This window comes from Panthera pardus, unplaced genomic scaffold, assembly GCF_024362965.1.
Source record: "Panthera pardus isolate Hobbes unplaced genomic scaffold, ASM2436296v1 HiC_scaffold_6, whole genome shotgun sequence".
Taxonomy (NCBI): domain Eukaryota; kingdom Metazoa; phylum Chordata; class Mammalia; order Carnivora; family Felidae; genus Panthera; species Panthera pardus.
The window spans coordinates 12407561-12425306 of NW_026526991.1; the positions used below are offsets into that span (position 1 = coordinate 12407561).

Here is a 17746-nt window from a genome sequence, read left to right on the forward strand (position 1 = left end):
GTGCAGGCGACACTTCGCACTGGTTAAAACCGCAGCCTTGGCATCACCTGGGCTAATGCGCCGCTCACATGCGCAGGAAGCAGGAGGGGAGCTCGGGTTTGGAGCAGCTGAGCCTGTATGAGCGGAGGGCGAGGGCCCAGGGAGCCTCTGCCTCACCAAAGCGACTCCACCGGACAGCCGGGCCCGTGGGGTAGCCGCGCCCCTCTCCCCTGCGAGAAGAGGTTGTTAGGATTGGAGAAATAGGCCAGAGGTGAGCTGCAGCCGCCACCTTCCTCCAGGTTTGGCTCATCTCCAAGTTCTGAAGCCTGGCCTGGGCCATGCGCTGCCCCCCTCCCCTGCTTGGGGGGACGGGCAAGCCTAGAGCTGTCCCTGGAGTTCCTGGCCCCGAACCCACCCGGAGCGCTGGCGGGGTCTGGTCTCCTGCGTGCCAAGATCACGGGTGACCTGCCTGTCACCGATGGGAGCCGGTGGCCGCTCCCAGACCCAGGCCACACTTCAGCAGTCCAGGCTCCCCTGGACCCACGTGTTCGGACTTCTTCCCTCCTCTGTAGGTAGACCTTTCAGGCAGGTCAATCGCTCCCGCCACAGAGCAGCCCCCTCCCTTCCACCGCTGAGGGCTGGGCTGCCCCTCGGGGAGCCTGGTGTTGAGATTCCAGGCTGGGAAATGTGGTTCCCCAAGACCTGGGGCTCTCGGGTTGCCACGGAGTAAGAACTTACTAAGACCCGTGCCTACACCCTGTGGCTCAGCTCCCCGAGCTGTGTGCCAAGGCATCCAAATTGGGCCTCAGTGTTGTCATCTGAAAAATGGGGACAATGCACTGATGCATGAGGAAGCACCTGGCCCATGGTAAGCATCTATGCCACTTCTTCTGGGCTGGGGCAGCTCACGTGACCCACCGAGTCACAGGCTCAGCATCTGTGACAGGAGACAGTCACTTTACTTTGCCCGAGCCCGCGTGTAGCCCTAATGCGGTGCCTAGCACCCGGGCCTCAGATGGGACGCCCGTACCGTCTGCAGCCGCTCCTCTGTGATCACTGTTGCAGGACAGGAGCTGGCCCGAGGGGGGACAGCGAGTGTGGAGGTGCCCTCGGGATGGAGGGCGGTCGCTCAGGAGAGCGATGGGGCGAATCGAGGCTGCAGCCCGTGTTGTGAGGCGTGAGGGGGCTGCACCTGCCCGCACGCGGTGCTGCCCAGTGCCGCCACCCCGCTTGTACCACCTGCAGAGGGCCCTCTCCTGGATGCCCCTAGCCCGGCCCGGCCCAGAGCAGTCCTGGTCTCTGGTGATGCCAGAAAGACACTTCCCACCTAGAGACTCAACAGCGTTGCCAGCAGGGTGCTTTCCTACCTTTAATTGGGGCTACAAAAGGCACCTCTCCCAGTACAAGAAGATCAATCAACAGGTGGGTGGGCCCAGTGCCCGGTGGAGCCCTGACTGGGAGGAACAGGAGGAGGATGATGGAGGAGGAGGATGATGGAGGAGGAGGAGGAGGAGGATGGAGGAAAAGGCAGTGGAGGTCGTGGGGGCCACAGGTGCTCCAGGAGCCTCTCCTTGCGGCCTGGGGCTGCTGGGTCTCGCCCCCACCACACGCAGCTTCGTACCTGGACAGCGTGCGGCTGGGCAGAGGCCCCCACAGCCGGCCCTCGACAGCTAGCCAAAGCCTTTTGGGTCCACGAGGCAGGGGCCGGGGAATGGACCGGAGGCTGCGACAGAAGCTTCTGCTGCCTCTGGCCTCCAGCCAGGCCTCGACTGGCAGTGTGGAAAGGGTCCAGGGAGGGGATCCCCTAGGACAAGGAGTCACATCCGGCAACCAAGCGGCCGGCCTGTCTCAGCAAAGTAGTGGTCGGTTGGGGTGGGGAAGGAGGCAGGAGTGGCCAAGATCCCAATGTAGAGCTGACTCGTTACCCCGGTTCATCCAGCTGTCTCTCCACGGCCCAGGCGGTGCAGCCACGGCAGGGTCAGCCTATCCTCGAGGCGAAGAGAAGGGGGTAACAAGCCTTCCTCAAAGCAGCCTTAACACCGAAGGAGGGAAACAGGCCCCCGTTGGGGACTGTGGGAGCAGCGGGAGCTCAGGCCGCAGGTGCCAGGCCCCACGCTCATAAGGCAAACAGCATGTCCTCATCTTTCTCCTGGGTCTTCTTTCGAGGGGCAGCGCCACGAGGGGGACCCAGGGGCCCCTCGGCCAAGGGGCTGGAGAGGTTGGGCAACCGATCGGCTGCTTTGGCCCGTTCTTCCAGGAACTTGTCAAATTCTAGAGGAACGAGACAGAGGGGTTCGGGGGTGGGTTCCGAGGCCAGGGCGGGGGAAGGGGCGGGCGGGCAGGGCCTACTACCTTCGCTGGTGACGCCCTTGGGCTCCTCCGTGTCATTCCCCTGAGAAAGCAGAAGGAAGAGGAGGTTAGCCACAGTCCTCTGGGGGCAGGCGTAGTGGGCCCAGGACCTGAACCTTGTCCCCACTCTTCCCCGAGCTGCAGCCCTGGGTGTCACCTGACTGCTCTGAGCCTCAGTTTCCCGCTTGGTAGAACTGGTTGTCGGGAAGCTAAAATGGAATATCGGACTGCCAAGCCCAGGCTGTGGGGGCCAGCGGGTCCTCAACAAACACCACTTCCTTTTCTTCCGGTGTGTAGATGGTGAACACACTTGCCCTTGTGGCGGGAAGGGCCCCAGAGACGGAGGCCACGCGTGCTAAAGTTGGGAGTGGGGGGTGCCTCCTGCCATCACCAGGCACGGACCCCCGCGTGACCTCGGGCGGAAACACCGTCTTGGCCGCTGGCAGAAGGCAGCCTCTGGGCCTGGGAGCATCCAGGCCCTTGGTCCTTGGTGCCCAAAGGTGGGGCGGCAGGTGCAGGGGGAGGGGCCCTGGACAGGAGAGCCGAGGCTGGCCGCCCTTGCCGCTCCCTGGGGGCCGCGGGGCTCTGCAGACGGCCTGGGCCCCTGCCTCCTCCTAGGCTCGGCACCCCTCAGGACTGCTCATCAGCTTCCTGGTCTGGAAGATGGCGCCGCTGGTGGAGCTTCTCAGAGGCACCAGAGGGAGGGCTCCCCGAGCTGGTGCAGGTGCAGGGCTCACCACTGTGACGGCTTCCCTCAGCCCATCCTGCCCTTCCTGTCTCGGGCTGAGGCTCCTGGGGCCCGCGGTGACAGCACTCTCAGGAAAGGCTCGGCCCCAGCAGCTGTGAGGCAGAGGCCTCTGAGGAGAGTGCCTTGGAGAGGGCGGGCGGCTGGCAGGAGGTGTCCCACATTGATGCTCCCCTCCTCCCCAGCTGCTCACCTGCCCCTGTGACCAGTCACTTCCTCATGAGCCCACTGTTGGTGGGGGGGGAGGAATGTGCCCCAGCCTCTGCTTCTGGGCGGGGCGGGGCCAACTTACCACGTCAGTGGACAGCCACTGCTCGATGTCCTCCATGAGGCAGGCCTGGGTGACGGGGATCTGTAAGGGCAGGGGTGAGGTGGTGAGGGCAGTGCATGCGGTGCGAAGGCAGAAGGCCCCATCAGCTGGGGGCCTGCTGGCTGGGCGGCCTGTGGCTGTCACCCTCACCCCTGAGTCTCCTCATTTATGAAGTGGGGCCAGTTGGACATGCCCCACCCCCTTCTGGGGGGTTGAGATCCTGGTATATCCCCTTCAAGATGGCTCCTGCCCGTCTGCTTAGGACCCACAATTCTGCCCACTGTGCCAGGCTGTGGGCAAGGGGATGTGGGGCCGGGTGCTAGGCAGGGGGTCAGGGAGGGGGCTCCTAACAGCTGGAGCAGGAACCTGAGGAAGAACGGATCTCCCCACTACTCATAGGGACTTTCGTTTTGGGCCACAAAGACATGGGCTCTGCCACAAGGGTCCCGCACTGGGGCTGGGGGCTTCCTTCTACAGTGTGAGGACCCCGTTGGAGGTTTTGGGGACAGAGTCCGAGACTGCCCTTTCATACAGCGTGGCTTGGGCAGGTCACTTGTCTGACCTCGCTTCTCTCATGTTTAGAGGAGGGAGCACACGGTCCCTACCGTCCAGGCTGCTGTGAGGGGACAGGAGGTGATGGATAGGAGTCTGGCACAGAGCAGACGCTCAAGAAAGGCTAGTGACCGCTTTGTTACTTTGGGAAAGAGAGTGAGAGTGACAGTCCTTCTCCAACCCAGCCAGTTCGGTCCCCAAGCTCTGTCCCCAGCACCTGAGGTCCCCGGTGGCGGCAGAAGCGCCCAGAGCAGAGAGAGCAGGCGCCTACTTCCCGGAAGCAGCAGCAAGGGCTCTGGGCAGCGTGCACCTGTCCCTCTCTACCCAGCCCAGAACCAGCGAGCCCCGGTCGCCTCCCAGCTGCCAGAGGGGCCACCTGGGCCTCGCTTCCGAATTAGGGGCCGGAAGTGGGCATCGAGGGGCCACGAAGCAGGAGCACAGCGGGGCACCTGCAGCACCCTGCATTCTTGCTGGCTCTGGTGGTCCTGCCCCTGCGACAGCACCACCCCGGGCGGGACTCCTGCCAGTGGCAGCCTCCGCTCTCTGGGCCGGCCTGGCCTCTCCTCACCATGCCTTGTCTCATCATCCAGTCACTGAGGCTCTTCTCAAGGCTGCCTCCCATCTGGGTGAGAAAGGGTCAGGCTGAGGGTGGCAGGAAGGCCAGGGCCACTGGTATGCTGGCAGCTTTCTCCAATGTGGACACCCCTTTCAGGTCGGGAGTCCTGTTACCACCTTAGGAGGCCGTGTGTGTGTGTGTGTGTGTGTGTGTGTGTGTGTGTGTGCGCGCCTGTGGAGGCTGGTGCTGTGGGGGCAGGTGAGGGGGGACAGGCAGCAGTGGAGGGTGTCTCACTGGGATGAACCACAATAGCCCTGCGACCCCAGGGTCCTGAATGCACCGGGCAAATCTCCTTTTCCACAACGAGCCTGGGAGCGGCCTAGGCAATCCTGGAAGGGCTGAGAAGGCAGCCATTAACCAGTGTGCTGGCTGCTAGGGGCTCTGATGGGTACCCCAGGATTAGAACGTTGGTTTGCCCAGTCCCCTCATGTTTACTGATGGACAATCAGGGTTCCCTAGGACCCCAGAGATGAGGAGACTAGAGTCCCGGCTCCCAGCTCGCCGGCTCCCAACTGCCTCCCCCACCCTGGACAGACCCGGCACAGGGCCTGGGACACGCTGTCCAGCAGCCGCAATCACGGGACTTGTGAACCCCGGGGGCAAATACTGGCTGCCAGGAGAGCTGGCACTGGATTCCATTCTCTACTTTGCCGCTCAGAGTCCCATCCTGACAGTTTAACGGGAGAAAGCCTCCCCACCACCCAGCCAGACTCATGTACCTCGGGAGCAGGTGTTTACGGACAGTTGTAAGAACATCATACCCTGATGTGGGCAGAAGCTGCTTCAATCTCTCAAGTGATCAGAGAGGAATAAGCAATGATTTACCAACTTCCTCTTTCCTGCAAGTAGAGGTGTGTGTATATTTCCTCCCTGTGGCTAACTGAAGGTGGTATAGGAGCTGGGGACCTGGGTTCTAGTTCCTGTCATGCCCGGGATTGCTCTGAGTCCTGGGGCGGGGACACCTGTCTCTGGGCTGCAGTCCTTCATCTGCAACCAGAAAGGGTGCCTGTGCAGTTCGCCTCTGCCCACGAGGGGTCAGGTGGCCTGAGAGGGAAGTGCTTCCAGACGGCTCCCAGAGCGTTCGGATGCATCTGGAATCTGGGAGCCAGATTTTCTGGAGTGTCCACCTCTGTTCCTTAGAGCTGTGCAGGCCATCTGGGGCTCCTGCTCCCGGCACTGGCTATGGAGCCAGGACCGAGGACTGTGAGGTGTGTTGGGCAAACTACCTCACAATGCTAAGCCTGGGCTTTCTCGTCCGTAAGTGGGGAAAACCACACAGCAGCACCAGGGAGACTGAACGCTTCACTCTGTGCCAGGCATCACGATGGATGGCTGTTAAGGTTAAGGATGTTAACCTCTGCTGCCTCACTTGCCCGGCCTCTCGATCTCAGTTTTCTCATCTGTAAATGGGGATAACAACACGACCTAAGGGTTTGTGTGATGGCTCAGAAAGGCGGGCTGTAGGGTGCCTGGCACAGGGCATGGCTGTGACAGATGGCCACTTACAAAGGAAAGTAGCTGGAGGCCCTGAGACGCAGGTGCAAATGTGCTGTGCTTGGTGCTGGGTCACAGGGCACACACGGGAGACGTCTGATTCTCTAGCTGGTCTTGCCTCCACGGTGTTCCAAGTCTGGCTCCGCTCTGACTTGGGAATGACTCCTGAGATGCTGGGGATGCCTTTGGGGAGTCGCCAGGACCCCCCACCCACTTGTATACTGGGCAACTTCCACTCCCTCCTAGCTGCTCTCCCAGCTTCCATGCTGGTTCCTTCTAAAATGGACAGAGAAACGTGCCCCTCTGCTCAAGCCTGGCCATGGCCTCCACCTCACACAGTCCTCCTGGCTACCCGAGGCCCTCGGGTCCCTGCTGCCCCTCAGGCTTTGTCTCCTGTCGCCCAGTCCAACCTGGCCTCAGAAGCCTGTGCTGTCACCGGCTGTCTCCCTTCATTGCCCCCTGCCTCTCCGACTCCTGGGCCCAGCCGTTTCTAATCACCTCCCGAGGAGCTACTCTGTCCACTTACTGAAACAGAAATTCCCCCCACCCCAAGGGCATCTAGAACAAATCCAAAGGGGTGAGAATTGTACTTGGAGTTCCTGCCAAGGGGGAGGGGTCACCCACAGAGTGTGTGCAGTGCCGGACATGTGGCTATCACTCCATACGCCGTCAATCAATTCGATGGAATGAAAATGGCACCCCTGGAAGCCTCCCTGAAGTTTCAGGGTATGTTCTCTTGTCCCCCCTGTCCCCACTCCTGCAAATAACAGGTCTCCAGGGAGGCGGGGAGGTACAATGCCGATGGAGCTCTAACTCTGCTGAGCCCCTTAACACGCCCTCTCGCACACCCCACTCGCACACCCCACTGTAAACCGTGCTACGGGTCAGCAGTCTGTCTGCGGACACGCAGCTGGGAAGCCAGGCTGCGGGACTCTGGGCTTTCTGAGTCCTTGCTCTAGCCCTTCCTTGCTGTGTGAACTTGGGCAGGTGACTTAACCTCTCGGACTGCTTCCTCAGCTGTGAAATGGGAGGTGTCACATTAGCTACAAGGGGCCAGTGACGGAACCAGATGAGGAGAGGGATGTGTCACGTTGGGGCCCAGCACATGGCGGGTGGGGGTGTGGGACCGGGGGGCAAGGATCCTCTGGCCCTCCTTCCAGACAAGGTAGCAGCAGGACCCTCTGCTTACCGCTCCAGTGTTCTGCTGCCGGGCATCCAGGGCTCCAGCCAGGCCGTCTGTTGCTTGGGGGGCTTCGTATTTCACCCTGAAACGTAGAGGCCAAGACCATGAGTTCTGCCCTGTGGTACCAGGCATGCTGACCGAGGGCGGGATGCACGGGTGGGCAGGGGTGAGCTGGACTCACATCCTGTGTGGCCCCGGGTGGTGCCTGGGCAGGGGGCAGCGCAGGCCTCAGGACGGGCTCCAATTCTGCAGGCCCACCCGCCCGCCTGTCTGCCTGCCTGCAGACCGTAGACCCGGGCTTAGACGTGTGACCATGACAGGCAGCCAAGGCTGGAGAAGTGAGGGAAGGTGGCGCTGGCCAAAGGCCAAGAGCAAGCTCACCAATGGCTCTCATCGGATCCGGCCAAACTCGAGGGATGAGAAACCATGCCAGTGCCCCATCCCCATGGAGAATTCCCACCTCCAGACCCTTCTTTGAACAGCTTCCTCTTTTTTAAAAATGTTTATTTTGAGAGACAGAGAGAGTGGGTGCAGGGGAGAGGCAGAGAGGGGAGGAGAGATTCCCAAGCAGGCTTCACGCTCAGCATGGAGCCCGACGTGGGGGTAGATCTCACGACTGTGACAATCCTGACCTGAGCTGAAATCAAGAATCAGACGTTTAACCAAATGAGCCACCCAGGCTCCCTGAGCAGCTTCCATTTTGTAAGGTAATAAATCGTGGTTCTGTACGAGGCTGCCTTTGGATGGAGAGTTCCATTCGCTGTCGTAGACACACGTGCAGATGGCTGGGTGGGGCGTCATCCCACATGGTGCCATCCTGCGTGGGGCCCCAGCACGAAGCTCTCCCCTGCCCCGTCTTGGCTGTGCTGGGGGATGGGGCGCCTGGATGGCTGTTGGTTAAGCATCCGACTTTGGCTCGGGTCATGATCTCATGGCTCGTGAGTTCAAGCCCTTGCATGGGGCTCTCTGCTGTCAGTGCAGAACCCGCTTCAGATCCTCTGCCCCTCCTCTCTCTGTCCCTTCCTCTACTCTTGCACTCTCTCTCTCTCTCTCAAAAATAAAAAGAAAGAAAGAAAGAAAGACTAAATGTCCTGGGGGATGCCACCAGCTGGACGGGGCAGAGAGGGCAGGGGCTGAGCACAGGGAAGGTGTTTGCTGTGTGTGAGGTGAGTCGTGGGGAGCGAGAGAATAAGGCAGGAGTCAGGGGAAAGCTGTGTGGCAATGGACTGGGGCGGGGGGGGGGGTCTCTCCTGGTTGCTACAGGGGGATGTCAGAGGCGGCCTTGGGCGCTCAGCCCTGATTCTTGGAAGGAGCCGCTCTTCTCATTCTGGAGCGTCAGCTGAAGGAGGCGGGGCCTCAGCACCAGCTCGGTCCAGTTCTGAGGGGAAGAAGTGAGCTGCAGAATCCCTGTCACAAATGGAAAGCCCTGAAGGTCCGGGGGCGGGGGTGGGGGGCAGCTCGAGGCTTCAGGAACCCGAGCCCTATTGACTGAAACCGTTGCGATGCCAAATGGCCTTCCTGGGAATGGGGGAGACTGGCACGTCAAAGGGCCTCTGGGGAGAAGACCCCCAATTTCCCAGGCAGCCATTCTGAGGGCACTGGAGTCCACTCCCTCCTGTGGAGGCGGCCGCAAGTGCCATCATGAGCTCAACCCCCAGTTCCGCAGCTCCTGCCCATCCCTGGGCTAGGGACGATCTGCAGGGCTGGGCTGGAGCCAACACGAAAGCCAGGGTGGCGGGCGGTGTGCTCACGCCCTCCTGGAGCTTGGTATCCCCGGCTGAGTCCGGGCTCTGAGAGCTGGTGAGGAGGAAGTGATGTCTAAGACTGAGCCATGCGTCCTGCCCACTCCTGGTATGGAAGTAGCCCCCTTGCTGTCCCTCCTTCTAAGACATGGCAGGTGTGTTGTGGAAAAAGGCAGAATAAGGCATGTTCAGACCTAGGAATATACAGGAATCAATGCTTTTCTTCACTCAGAAGAACAATACATTCTTTCCTAGTTACGCCCTCGCCCCCACCTCTGCTTTTCCGTCTCTCCTGCCCCCACAGCCCTCAGGCCAAAGCGTGGCCGTCCCCCCGGGGCCATGCCTGCAGCAGTGGAGGTGGAAGACACCCGGGATAGAGGAAGCTCCCGCAAGGCCCACGCCCAGGCCCAGCCGCAGATGCTGGGCCAGGTGTCTCCTGCCCCACACCCAGCGCAGGAGGGAGGAGGGCTATGCCTCCGAAGGTTGTGGTGAAGCTGGTGGACAGGGACTGGCCCGGGGGCCCCTTGGATGACACCGGCACTGGGGAGGTCATCCAGTGCAGTGCAGTGTGTCCCCAGGATGACAATACAGAAGAGCATCCTACTTCCAGCAAAGCCTGGCTAGGGTGTGTCTGGCTCAGAGAGATGCTCCCTGTCGCTCTCCTTGGCCTGGTCAGCTGGAGAGGCCACGACTGTGCCACCTGGGGTTGGGGTGTGGCTGGCAAGGAGATGGCTTCCCGGTGAGCAGAGGCAGAGCTGGCACAGGCTGGAGGGAAGCAGGAGCCGGGAAGGCAGAAGGAGGTGTGGGCCAGACTCCAGGTGGGCAGAAAAGGCCTCAGAGGATTCAAGAGCCCCTGGGGGGGGCGGGGGGGCACGGAGGGGAGCAGGGCAGTCAGGCGGGCCGGGGACTAGAAGACCCAGCAGAAGCCTAAGGGAGGGACCACCAAGCAGAACAAAGGAAAGAGGAACTTGACACCAGGGCATTCTGGTCCCTGCCACGTGCTTTCTGCTGAGGTGGAAACCAGTCCCCAGGGACCCAGGGAGGGCCTGCAGGGGACCCCATGACGTGAGAAGGTCCAAGATGTCCCCTCCCCTCCCCCCACCCCAGCATCTCACGCTCTCCCTGCCTCTGAGCCCAGCATCTCACGCTCTCCCTGCCTCTGAGCCTTTGCACACGCTGCTCCTATGGCCTGAAACGGCCTTCCTGACTCCTTATCCCCAAGGTCCAGGCCTGAGCACCCTCTGCAGAGCTGCCTGCCACCACGTGTGTGTCCACAGTGCCCGGCACCCCAATCCAGGGCGGCCATAAGCACCGCACGGCGGCGGTGTGTGCACCTTCCTCCCCATGAGACTGCGGGCGCCGGGGACGCCTTCCTCTGCCCCCCAGGGCCTGCTCCTCAAGGGAGTAACAGAGCAACAGCAAGCCTCGCCGGGCTGGCGAGCCGGGCCGACTGCCAGGGGCTCTCCGGCGTGGCCAGCATGCTGCCTGCTGGGGCCTAGCGGGCGGGCGGGCGGCCCTCCCGGCCGCACATCCCAGTGGACCCATTAGCTTCCACCCGCACAGTGGCTTCTCCGTGCCCCAAACTCCACGGCAACTGTGAGCTGCTGGTCCGTGAGCACTGGGCCTCGTGAGCGCAGACTGCCCAGACTAAAAACGCTGCTCGCAGCCCAGGGTTTGGTCCGGGCGGCAGGCAGAGCCAGCTGCAGCCTATCAGATTTGACCTGGATGTGTGGTGTGGACAGGGCATGGCTGGGCCCTCAGAGGCCCACTGACAGTTCCCAAAGACAGGGCAAGGAGGGAAGGCCAAAGGCCATTCAAGTGACCAGAATGACCACCGGGGAGGCTGGGGCATCTGCTGAGGGAGTCCCTTAATCCAGAGCTTTCCTTGGCTGTAAATCCTGGCTGCCTGTGGCGCAGTCCAGGGTCCTGAGCAAAGGGCTGAGAGTACCAAGCAAACTGCTTCCCCTGACAAGCCTGTGTGGGGCCAGTCCCGAGACGTCGAGGCAAGGCGCCTGCCGTGGCTGCCGAAAGCACCTCCCTGAAAACACCAGCTCAGCAAAGGACAGAACCCCAGCCCTGGGGCAGAGGGAGCAGACCCAGGTGGGGCAACAGGGACTTTTTGGGGCATTAAGGGTGGCTAGGCAGCAACAGAAATGACTAGACAAGTCCCTGAGGTTTTATCAGGGATCTTCTCTGCCTGCCCTGGGGGGTGTGGTGGGGAGAGGCCGGGCAGGACACTGTTTGGGAACAAGCAGCCCTGGGGTTCCATCCTAGTGTTGCCACATATCAATGGTCTGACTCGGAGCAAATGACTCGGCCTCTCAGTGCCTCAGTTTCCTCATCTGATCAGATTATGTGAGATTCTGGCACACAGTTGCTCATCAAACCACAGGCGTCCCTTCTTCCCCCCAGGCCTGCCCGTGGGGCATGAAGTCTGCCTCTGGGGCCACTGGGACTGACCTAGGGGGTGGGAGCTCTGCCATCCCGAGGGGGTGCAGACAGCAGACTGTGTGTCCCTCCACACGGCATGCCACGCAGCTGGGTTCAGGGGCCCGGAGAGGCTCTGCCCTGATGGGGAGCCCGCAATGCAGGAGACAGGGTGGGGCTGGGCCACTCACTCTTTTCGTTGGTCAGCCAGAGAGCTGCCGCGGGTCAGCGCAAACATGTCAAACTCGCCTTCCAGTTGGCCCGAGGCCTCCAGAGACTGCAGGCCAGCCCTCACGCTGCTGGAGCCCAGGTCTGCAGAGACAGAAAGGGACATGAAGGGCCCTGCACACTGGGCAGTGGCTGAGCTGCTAGGCCCAGGGACCCAGGGACGGTTCTGGAGAAGCAGGGGGGCGGCGGGGGTGGGCGCGGGGCGGGACAGCGCGGGTATCCGGATGGGGCAGCCAGGTCCCTGCTGGCTGAGGGGCCGTGGGTACGTGACTTCCTCTCCCTGAGGTGGAGTCACAGTCCCCCTCCCGGGGCAGCTGTGATGAGTAAAACGCTGCCCACCGCATCTGGCACAGGACATGGCTGTGCGGTGGGCTGGCGATCACACGCGCAGCTGGGTTTTCCAGCAGCCTCGCATTAGTGATTCAGAACGGGCTCTGACGTACTTCCTGGGCTCAGCACAAGCAGGCAGCCAGCGGCGTGAAAACCAATCACAGTGACGATGATGGCACCTGCTAGCGTGTCCCGGGAGCGCACCCTGGGCCTGGTGCGACCTGGGGCCCTTTCATGCATGAGCTTACTCAGTCCTCGCGACGACCCACGAGGAAGGGCCCATTCCTGCCCTTTACACAGGAGAGGGGGCGGAGGGCGTTCAAGCGACTAGGCCAAGCTCGCCTCGATGGCTCAGGCCACGGAGAATTCAGTGTCGAGGGGCGACCACAGAACAGGGGGCCCCTGAGGCCCGGGGGGCTCAGGAGCTGTGGGCTGTGAGGGTAAGAGCCCCATGTGTTTGGTCCTGGGTGCCTGACCTTGCAGTGGGGTTCAGCCCAGCGAGGCGGGGTCTGGGCCAACGGTCTGCTGTTGGCATTCCAGCCCCAAACTGGGAGGAGGGCACCCCCAAAAGTGAGGGGTGCCCGCAGCACCGTCGTGCGCCCTCGGCCAGAACCCCCACCCTGAACTTACTCATTCCCGCCAGCTGGGACGAGAGGCTGCTGGTGGCCGCCTGGTCAGGGCCCATGTCGATCAAGTCGGCCGCCGCCTCGGCCTCCTGCGGGGCCTGGGGAGAAGGGAGATGCCGCCGTTGCTGGGGGACGTGCCACCAGGGCCCTGGCAGCTCTGTCTGGGAATGAGGGAGTCTTCCCTGCTCTGCCCCTAGCTCAGCTGCACCCTCTGGGGGGTTGGGAAGCCGGCATTAGCTGATGGCGGGGCCTTAGTTACCTTAAAGGGACAGTGACATAAAAAGTTAGAAGGGGACTTCTCTAGGAGTCTGGACAAGAGGGCACATCCCGTGCAGGTTGTCTGGGGAGGGAGCCCTCCTCTCCCACATCAGCACGGGCATGACCTGGTCATAGAAAAGCGCCTTTACCTTGCCGGTCTGGCCCGTTCGGAACCGTTCAAACCTACGAAGACAGAAACGAGCCGAGTCAGAGAGACAGAGAGGCCCCTGAGCACAGCACAGCCCGGGCAGGGTTCCTCACACTGCAGGCCTCCCAATCCACCTGGCGGGTCACGATTAGGGTGACAGACCCAGTTTACGCCCGGGATGCGTATCCCTGCCGGTGTATCCCTGGGGGATGGGTAACAGTGCCCCTTGTTCACTGGCAAGAGGTCCCAACTGGAGTTTTTGACTGCCTGCCCACTCCGGTCGTGACTGGCACACACACAGGGACGGGCCAGGACAGACAGGAAAATGCGGACGCACGGCACACGGCAAAAGTGAGTTCTGTTCCCTGAAACGTTCCCGACACGCCAAGGGGCTGCTGAGGTGGGCGGAGAAGGCCGTGGTCTGCTGAGTGCTGGCCCTGTCACTTACTGAGTGACGGTGGGTACATTAACGTCCCTTCTGGAGCTCGGTCTCGTCTTTTACAAGGGGACGACGGTGGAACCTGCCTCCCAGACGCGAAGCCCCGGCGAAGACTGAGAATGACCGTGAACTAGGAGGCAGCAGGCATAGGATATCAGGCCGGGCCTGATGCCTGTGGGTGTCAGGGGGTCCCAGTCATCCCCAGATTGGGTCCTTGGGCCATCTCAGCCCACACCCCAAAATGGCAGAAAGGGACACTTCTATTCCACTGAGCCGGCGAGCAGGAGAGGCCTCGTAGACGTGGCCCACGGCAGCCCTGCCCCACACTCAAGGGACTCAGAATCACCTGTGTGTTGATGGACAAAGATGTGAGATGAACAAGGGCTGGAGAAGGCTGGAATAACTGTGTTGTGACCCAGGGACTCCTGGTTGCTAAGTGCATCACCCCATAGGGCAGGTACCGCTGTGGACCTCGTTTTCAGATATAGAGAGCCTGGCACCCCTTCTCTGTATTAGCACCTGAGTGCCCTCTGGGGAACTGCTCCTCCCCCATCTCCTTGTGACCCTTCAAGGGCCCCTTTTCCCTTCTCAACCCAGTGGGAATGACAAAGCTGAGCCAATCAGCTTCTCTTGAACAGAATGACACAAAGTGGGCAACTGTGCGGGGCCCATTTACTGATGGCAGCACCCTGGGGACGTGTCCTGGGAGTTTCTGCCCCCAGTCCCCAGGGCTGCCCTGGGATCTTTCTTTCCTACTCTGCTGGGAGGCCTCACTGTTTCACTCTTTTCTGGATTCTGAAAGCTTCCCATTTCATAAAGGCTATTCTCCTAATAAATTATTTTCCTGCCTAAGTGAGCTGCGTGCAGTGTGCAGTCAGAGTCAAAGGGCAGTAATTAAGTCAAGTAACTGGTCCACAGCCCCAGAGCCAGGCAGTGGCAGAGTGAGCAAGGATGGACCAGGCCCACACGCAGGGACATGGCAGCAGGGCAGACCCTGGCAGGGATTGGAGAGGTGGCTGGAAGGCTGGGCAGACTTCATGCCCTCCGGGGAAGGAGACGGCTGAGGACACGCCGGGGAAGGGGGGAGACCACAGGAGGTCAGACGGTGCGAACAGGGAGCCAGGGGAGGGAGAGGGCGGGGGCGGCCGGCCTACCGTTCGTGGCGCAGGAACACGTTGTTGAGGTTGTCGTTGACGATGAGCAGCTCCTCCGTGAGCTGCTCATTGGCGATTCGGGGGATGAGCTCCAGGACCCGCAGCTGCATGGCTCGGCACGTCCTATTGAGCTCCTGAGGAGGCAGGAAGGGAGATGGCCATAGTCCCTGGGCCCAGAGTGAGGCCATCGCCGGGGGCCGGGCCCCAGCCTTTGTGCCGCCTTGGAGGATGGAGGGGTTTCCAAACCAGACTCCAAGCTCCCAGGACAGCTTTCGGGGTTCCGCAAACAAGCCTCTGGCTCCCACGTCCGGTGTTCTACACCAATACTGAACATGCAGGAGACAAGTAACATGTGAGGCGGGGCTGCTGGCTTAACCTGGCTGCATGCAGACTTGGTATTACGGTTCCAGCCGCCACTTCTGCTCGGTTGAAAAACCAAGACCCCCCAAGAGGCCGGTGAAACAAATCACCATTTCTCTGGGTGATGGGGATCTTTCTGTCACCAAACCTAAATAAATGAACTAGAGGACTCTAGCTGTTACCTGCAAACCCCGATTTTGAATTTCTGCCTCATTGTTTCCACTAATTTCTTTTTTAAAGACTTCTTTACTTTGGAATAATTTCAGATCTGCAGAAATGTTGCCAAGGTAGTCGAGTTCCCGTAACCCCTTCACCCGGCTTCTCCTCAGTTTGGCATTTGTCAAAGATGTGAATGCCAGCCCAGCCCTATGAGCTCAACTCCAGACTTTCTTCCAGTGTCACTGTTGTCCCACTAATGTCCTCCTGTTCCAGGACCCCCCATGGCACTGAGTCGCCATGTCTGTGACCGATCTGTAATCAGCAAGTTACATGTTGAAACTCCTTTGGGAAAGAAAGAAAAAAAAAAAAAAAAGCCACAGCATTCGAAGTTCTTCCTTTGTAAGACTGACTTCTTCTTTCTTCAGGTACCTGCCACAAGGTGGACAGGTGCCTGGGTCGAGGTCTTGAGGTTCAGATGGTCATCGGCACTGCTGACTGTGGCCACGCGCTGGCACATTCCTCCTAGAGGCCCCATGAAGACCAGACACTGCCCCGACATTGACCTGTGTTCTCTTTCAGACCCTGTTACCCACCCCCTCTGAGGATTTCCTCATCTGCCTTTACTGTGGGGCAGGGCGGGCTGGAGCCACTTTCAACACCTTGTGGGCCTCCCTTCTCTTCCTCCTGTGACCAAGCACACTTGTGGCTTTGTTCCCACTTCCGTACCCGCCCCTCTCAGCAGCCGAAAAGCAGCAGCTGGAGCCAGGCTCCTGGGCTCGAGTTCTGCTGCTTACCAGCCACATGACCCTGGGCACATTCCATGACCTCTCTTTGCCTCAGTTGGCTGATCTAGAAAATGGGGATAATGAGAGAACCCGTCTGTTGCTGGGTGCGGTGAGGACGGAGTGAAGAATGAATGCATATCAAGTGTTAACATCAGAGCCTGGTGTGCAGGAAGTGCTCATTGCTTGTGAGCTGTTCCCGTGTCAACCCAGCACTCACACCTGGTGATTCCTGGGCCTTGGTCGCTGCACCCCCCCCCCCCCCCCCCGCCCCCCGGCGCCGCCTGCTTTCTTGGCACCTCTGTGAACTGATCTCCACGGGTGGGGTGGTGCCTTCAGTGGCTCCCAGCTGGGGATGGGACTGCGGGCATACATGTGACATACAGAGAGAAAGCCGGTGGCTTGCACCTGCCCCAGGGCCCGAGACCGCCTGCTCTTTACTCTCAACGCCGGCGCTGCTCCCATACCTGCCTGCTAAGCTTCAAATTCTGGAAGGGGGGAAATCCCACCTCCAAGCTTCTCCTCAATACCATTGACTGGGGGCCTACTCGGAACCAGGCCCAGGGCTGGTGTTTTACATGCAAAGCCTTATTTAAATCTCATGTCACACTCAGACCTTCAAAGCTCTTATTAGAACAATCTTACAGATGAGGAAGCTGGGGCAGGAGGGGCCATTTTGTTCCCACTAGAAAATGGCAGAGCCCTGAATTCCAACGTGCTGGGGTCCAGAGTCCCTGGTTTTAAGCCCTCCCACTGTGACCGAGGAGTTCAGAGGAAGTCACGAAAGCTGCAGCGTGGGTGGCGGAGAAATGTGCGTGGACCGCTGGGCGCTCGCTCACCTGTAGCAGCTCCACGTCTGCAGGCTCTGCCTGGGTGGGGACCAGCTCCGTCAGCATCTCCGACATCACCCTCACGTTCCCACTCACCATCTCGAGCTCGCTGCGCAGCTTCCCGATCTGAAACACACGGTCGGCCCTGGTGAGAGAGGCCAGAGGGCCAGGGCCGCCGCTCATGAGGAGAGGCTGGCGCCACTAGCCCAGGGGAGCTGACCCGCCGGGACCCTCTTGGCTCCTGGGCCACAGCGCGGCACGAAGAGGCCTGTGGTGGGCCTGCCCCACCCCCCCAGAGACCCCCTCACAGAGCTCTACCGACCGTTACCATCTCCAAACTGGGGAGCCTGGTTCAGGCAAGGCCAAAAGGAAAGCAGCTGAAGGTAAATGCAGCACAGAGTGCGGCTGCAGGGCTCCAGCATCTCCTGGGGCCGAGAGGGCAGCTAACGAGGCCCTGGAGGGCAGTTCCCCGCCCAGGGGAGAGGAGGGAATCAGCAGGCCGGCTTCCTGTCTAGGATGACAGTGCTGTGAGGACAGGACTTGCTCCTGGTCTGCTCTTCCTGGTCTGCTCTGGTGTCCTGGGCTCTTTCAAGCATGAGTGCCACGCCCCACCTTGAGTGTGAAACTCAGATTTAGCGCTTGTTAAAACCATGTTAGCAGGTTTTCAGTGATCAAAGGGTTCCAGGGTGTCAGCTTGGGGAATCAGCGTAAATCAGGTCGCACAGTCCCCACATGGGTGAGGTGGTGAAGGGCCACTGGTCCAGTGTCTTATGCTGTGGGGCTTTGTGGGGTGCTTGGTCTCAGGAACTCTGTGGACATTGTGAATGTCTAGTAAGGCATCAGTATGAAAGTCCTTTTTTTTTTTTTTTTTTAAACTTAAAAGATTTTTGAGAGAGCGAGCATGGGCGGGGGAGGGGCAGAGAGAGAGGGAGACAAGAGGACCTCAAGTGGGCTCCGTGCTGCTGACACGGAGAGAACCCAATGCGGGCCTTTAACTCACAAGCTGTGATACCACGATCCGTGCTGAAGTCGGAC

At 60.6% G+C, this 17746-nt stretch overlaps 1 protein-coding gene across 2 annotated transcripts in view; it reads right to left on the reverse strand.

Annotated features, from left to right (window-relative positions):
* Window positions 1–1319: 1319 nt before the first annotated feature.
* Window positions 1320–17746, reverse strand: part of TOM1 (target of myb1 membrane trafficking protein) — a 42655-nt gene continuing 26228 nt past the window's right edge. The window contains exons 7-16 of one of the 2 annotated variants that reach the window (XM_053895552.1): window positions 16721–16837; window positions 14581–14714; window positions 12989–13022; window positions 12586–12679; window positions 11589–11709; window positions 7235–7310; window positions 4504–4557; window positions 3366–3425; window positions 2332–2371; window positions 1320–2250 (exon numbers count right to left, since the gene is read on the reverse strand). In XM_053895552.1, coding sequence (XP_053751527.1) covers window positions 2096–2250; window positions 2332–2371; window positions 3366–3425; window positions 4504–4557; window positions 7235–7310; window positions 11589–11709; window positions 12586–12679; window positions 12989–13022; window positions 14581–14714; window positions 16721–16837 — 885 coding nt within the window. In that variant the 3' untranslated portion in view covers window positions 1320–2095. The remainder of the gene's footprint in view (window positions 2251–2331; window positions 2372–3365; window positions 3426–4503; window positions 4558–7234; window positions 7311–11588; window positions 11710–12585; window positions 12680–12988; window positions 13023–14580; window positions 14715–16720; window positions 16838–17746) is intronic. The other variant, XM_053895553.1, reaches the window with a different exon arrangement.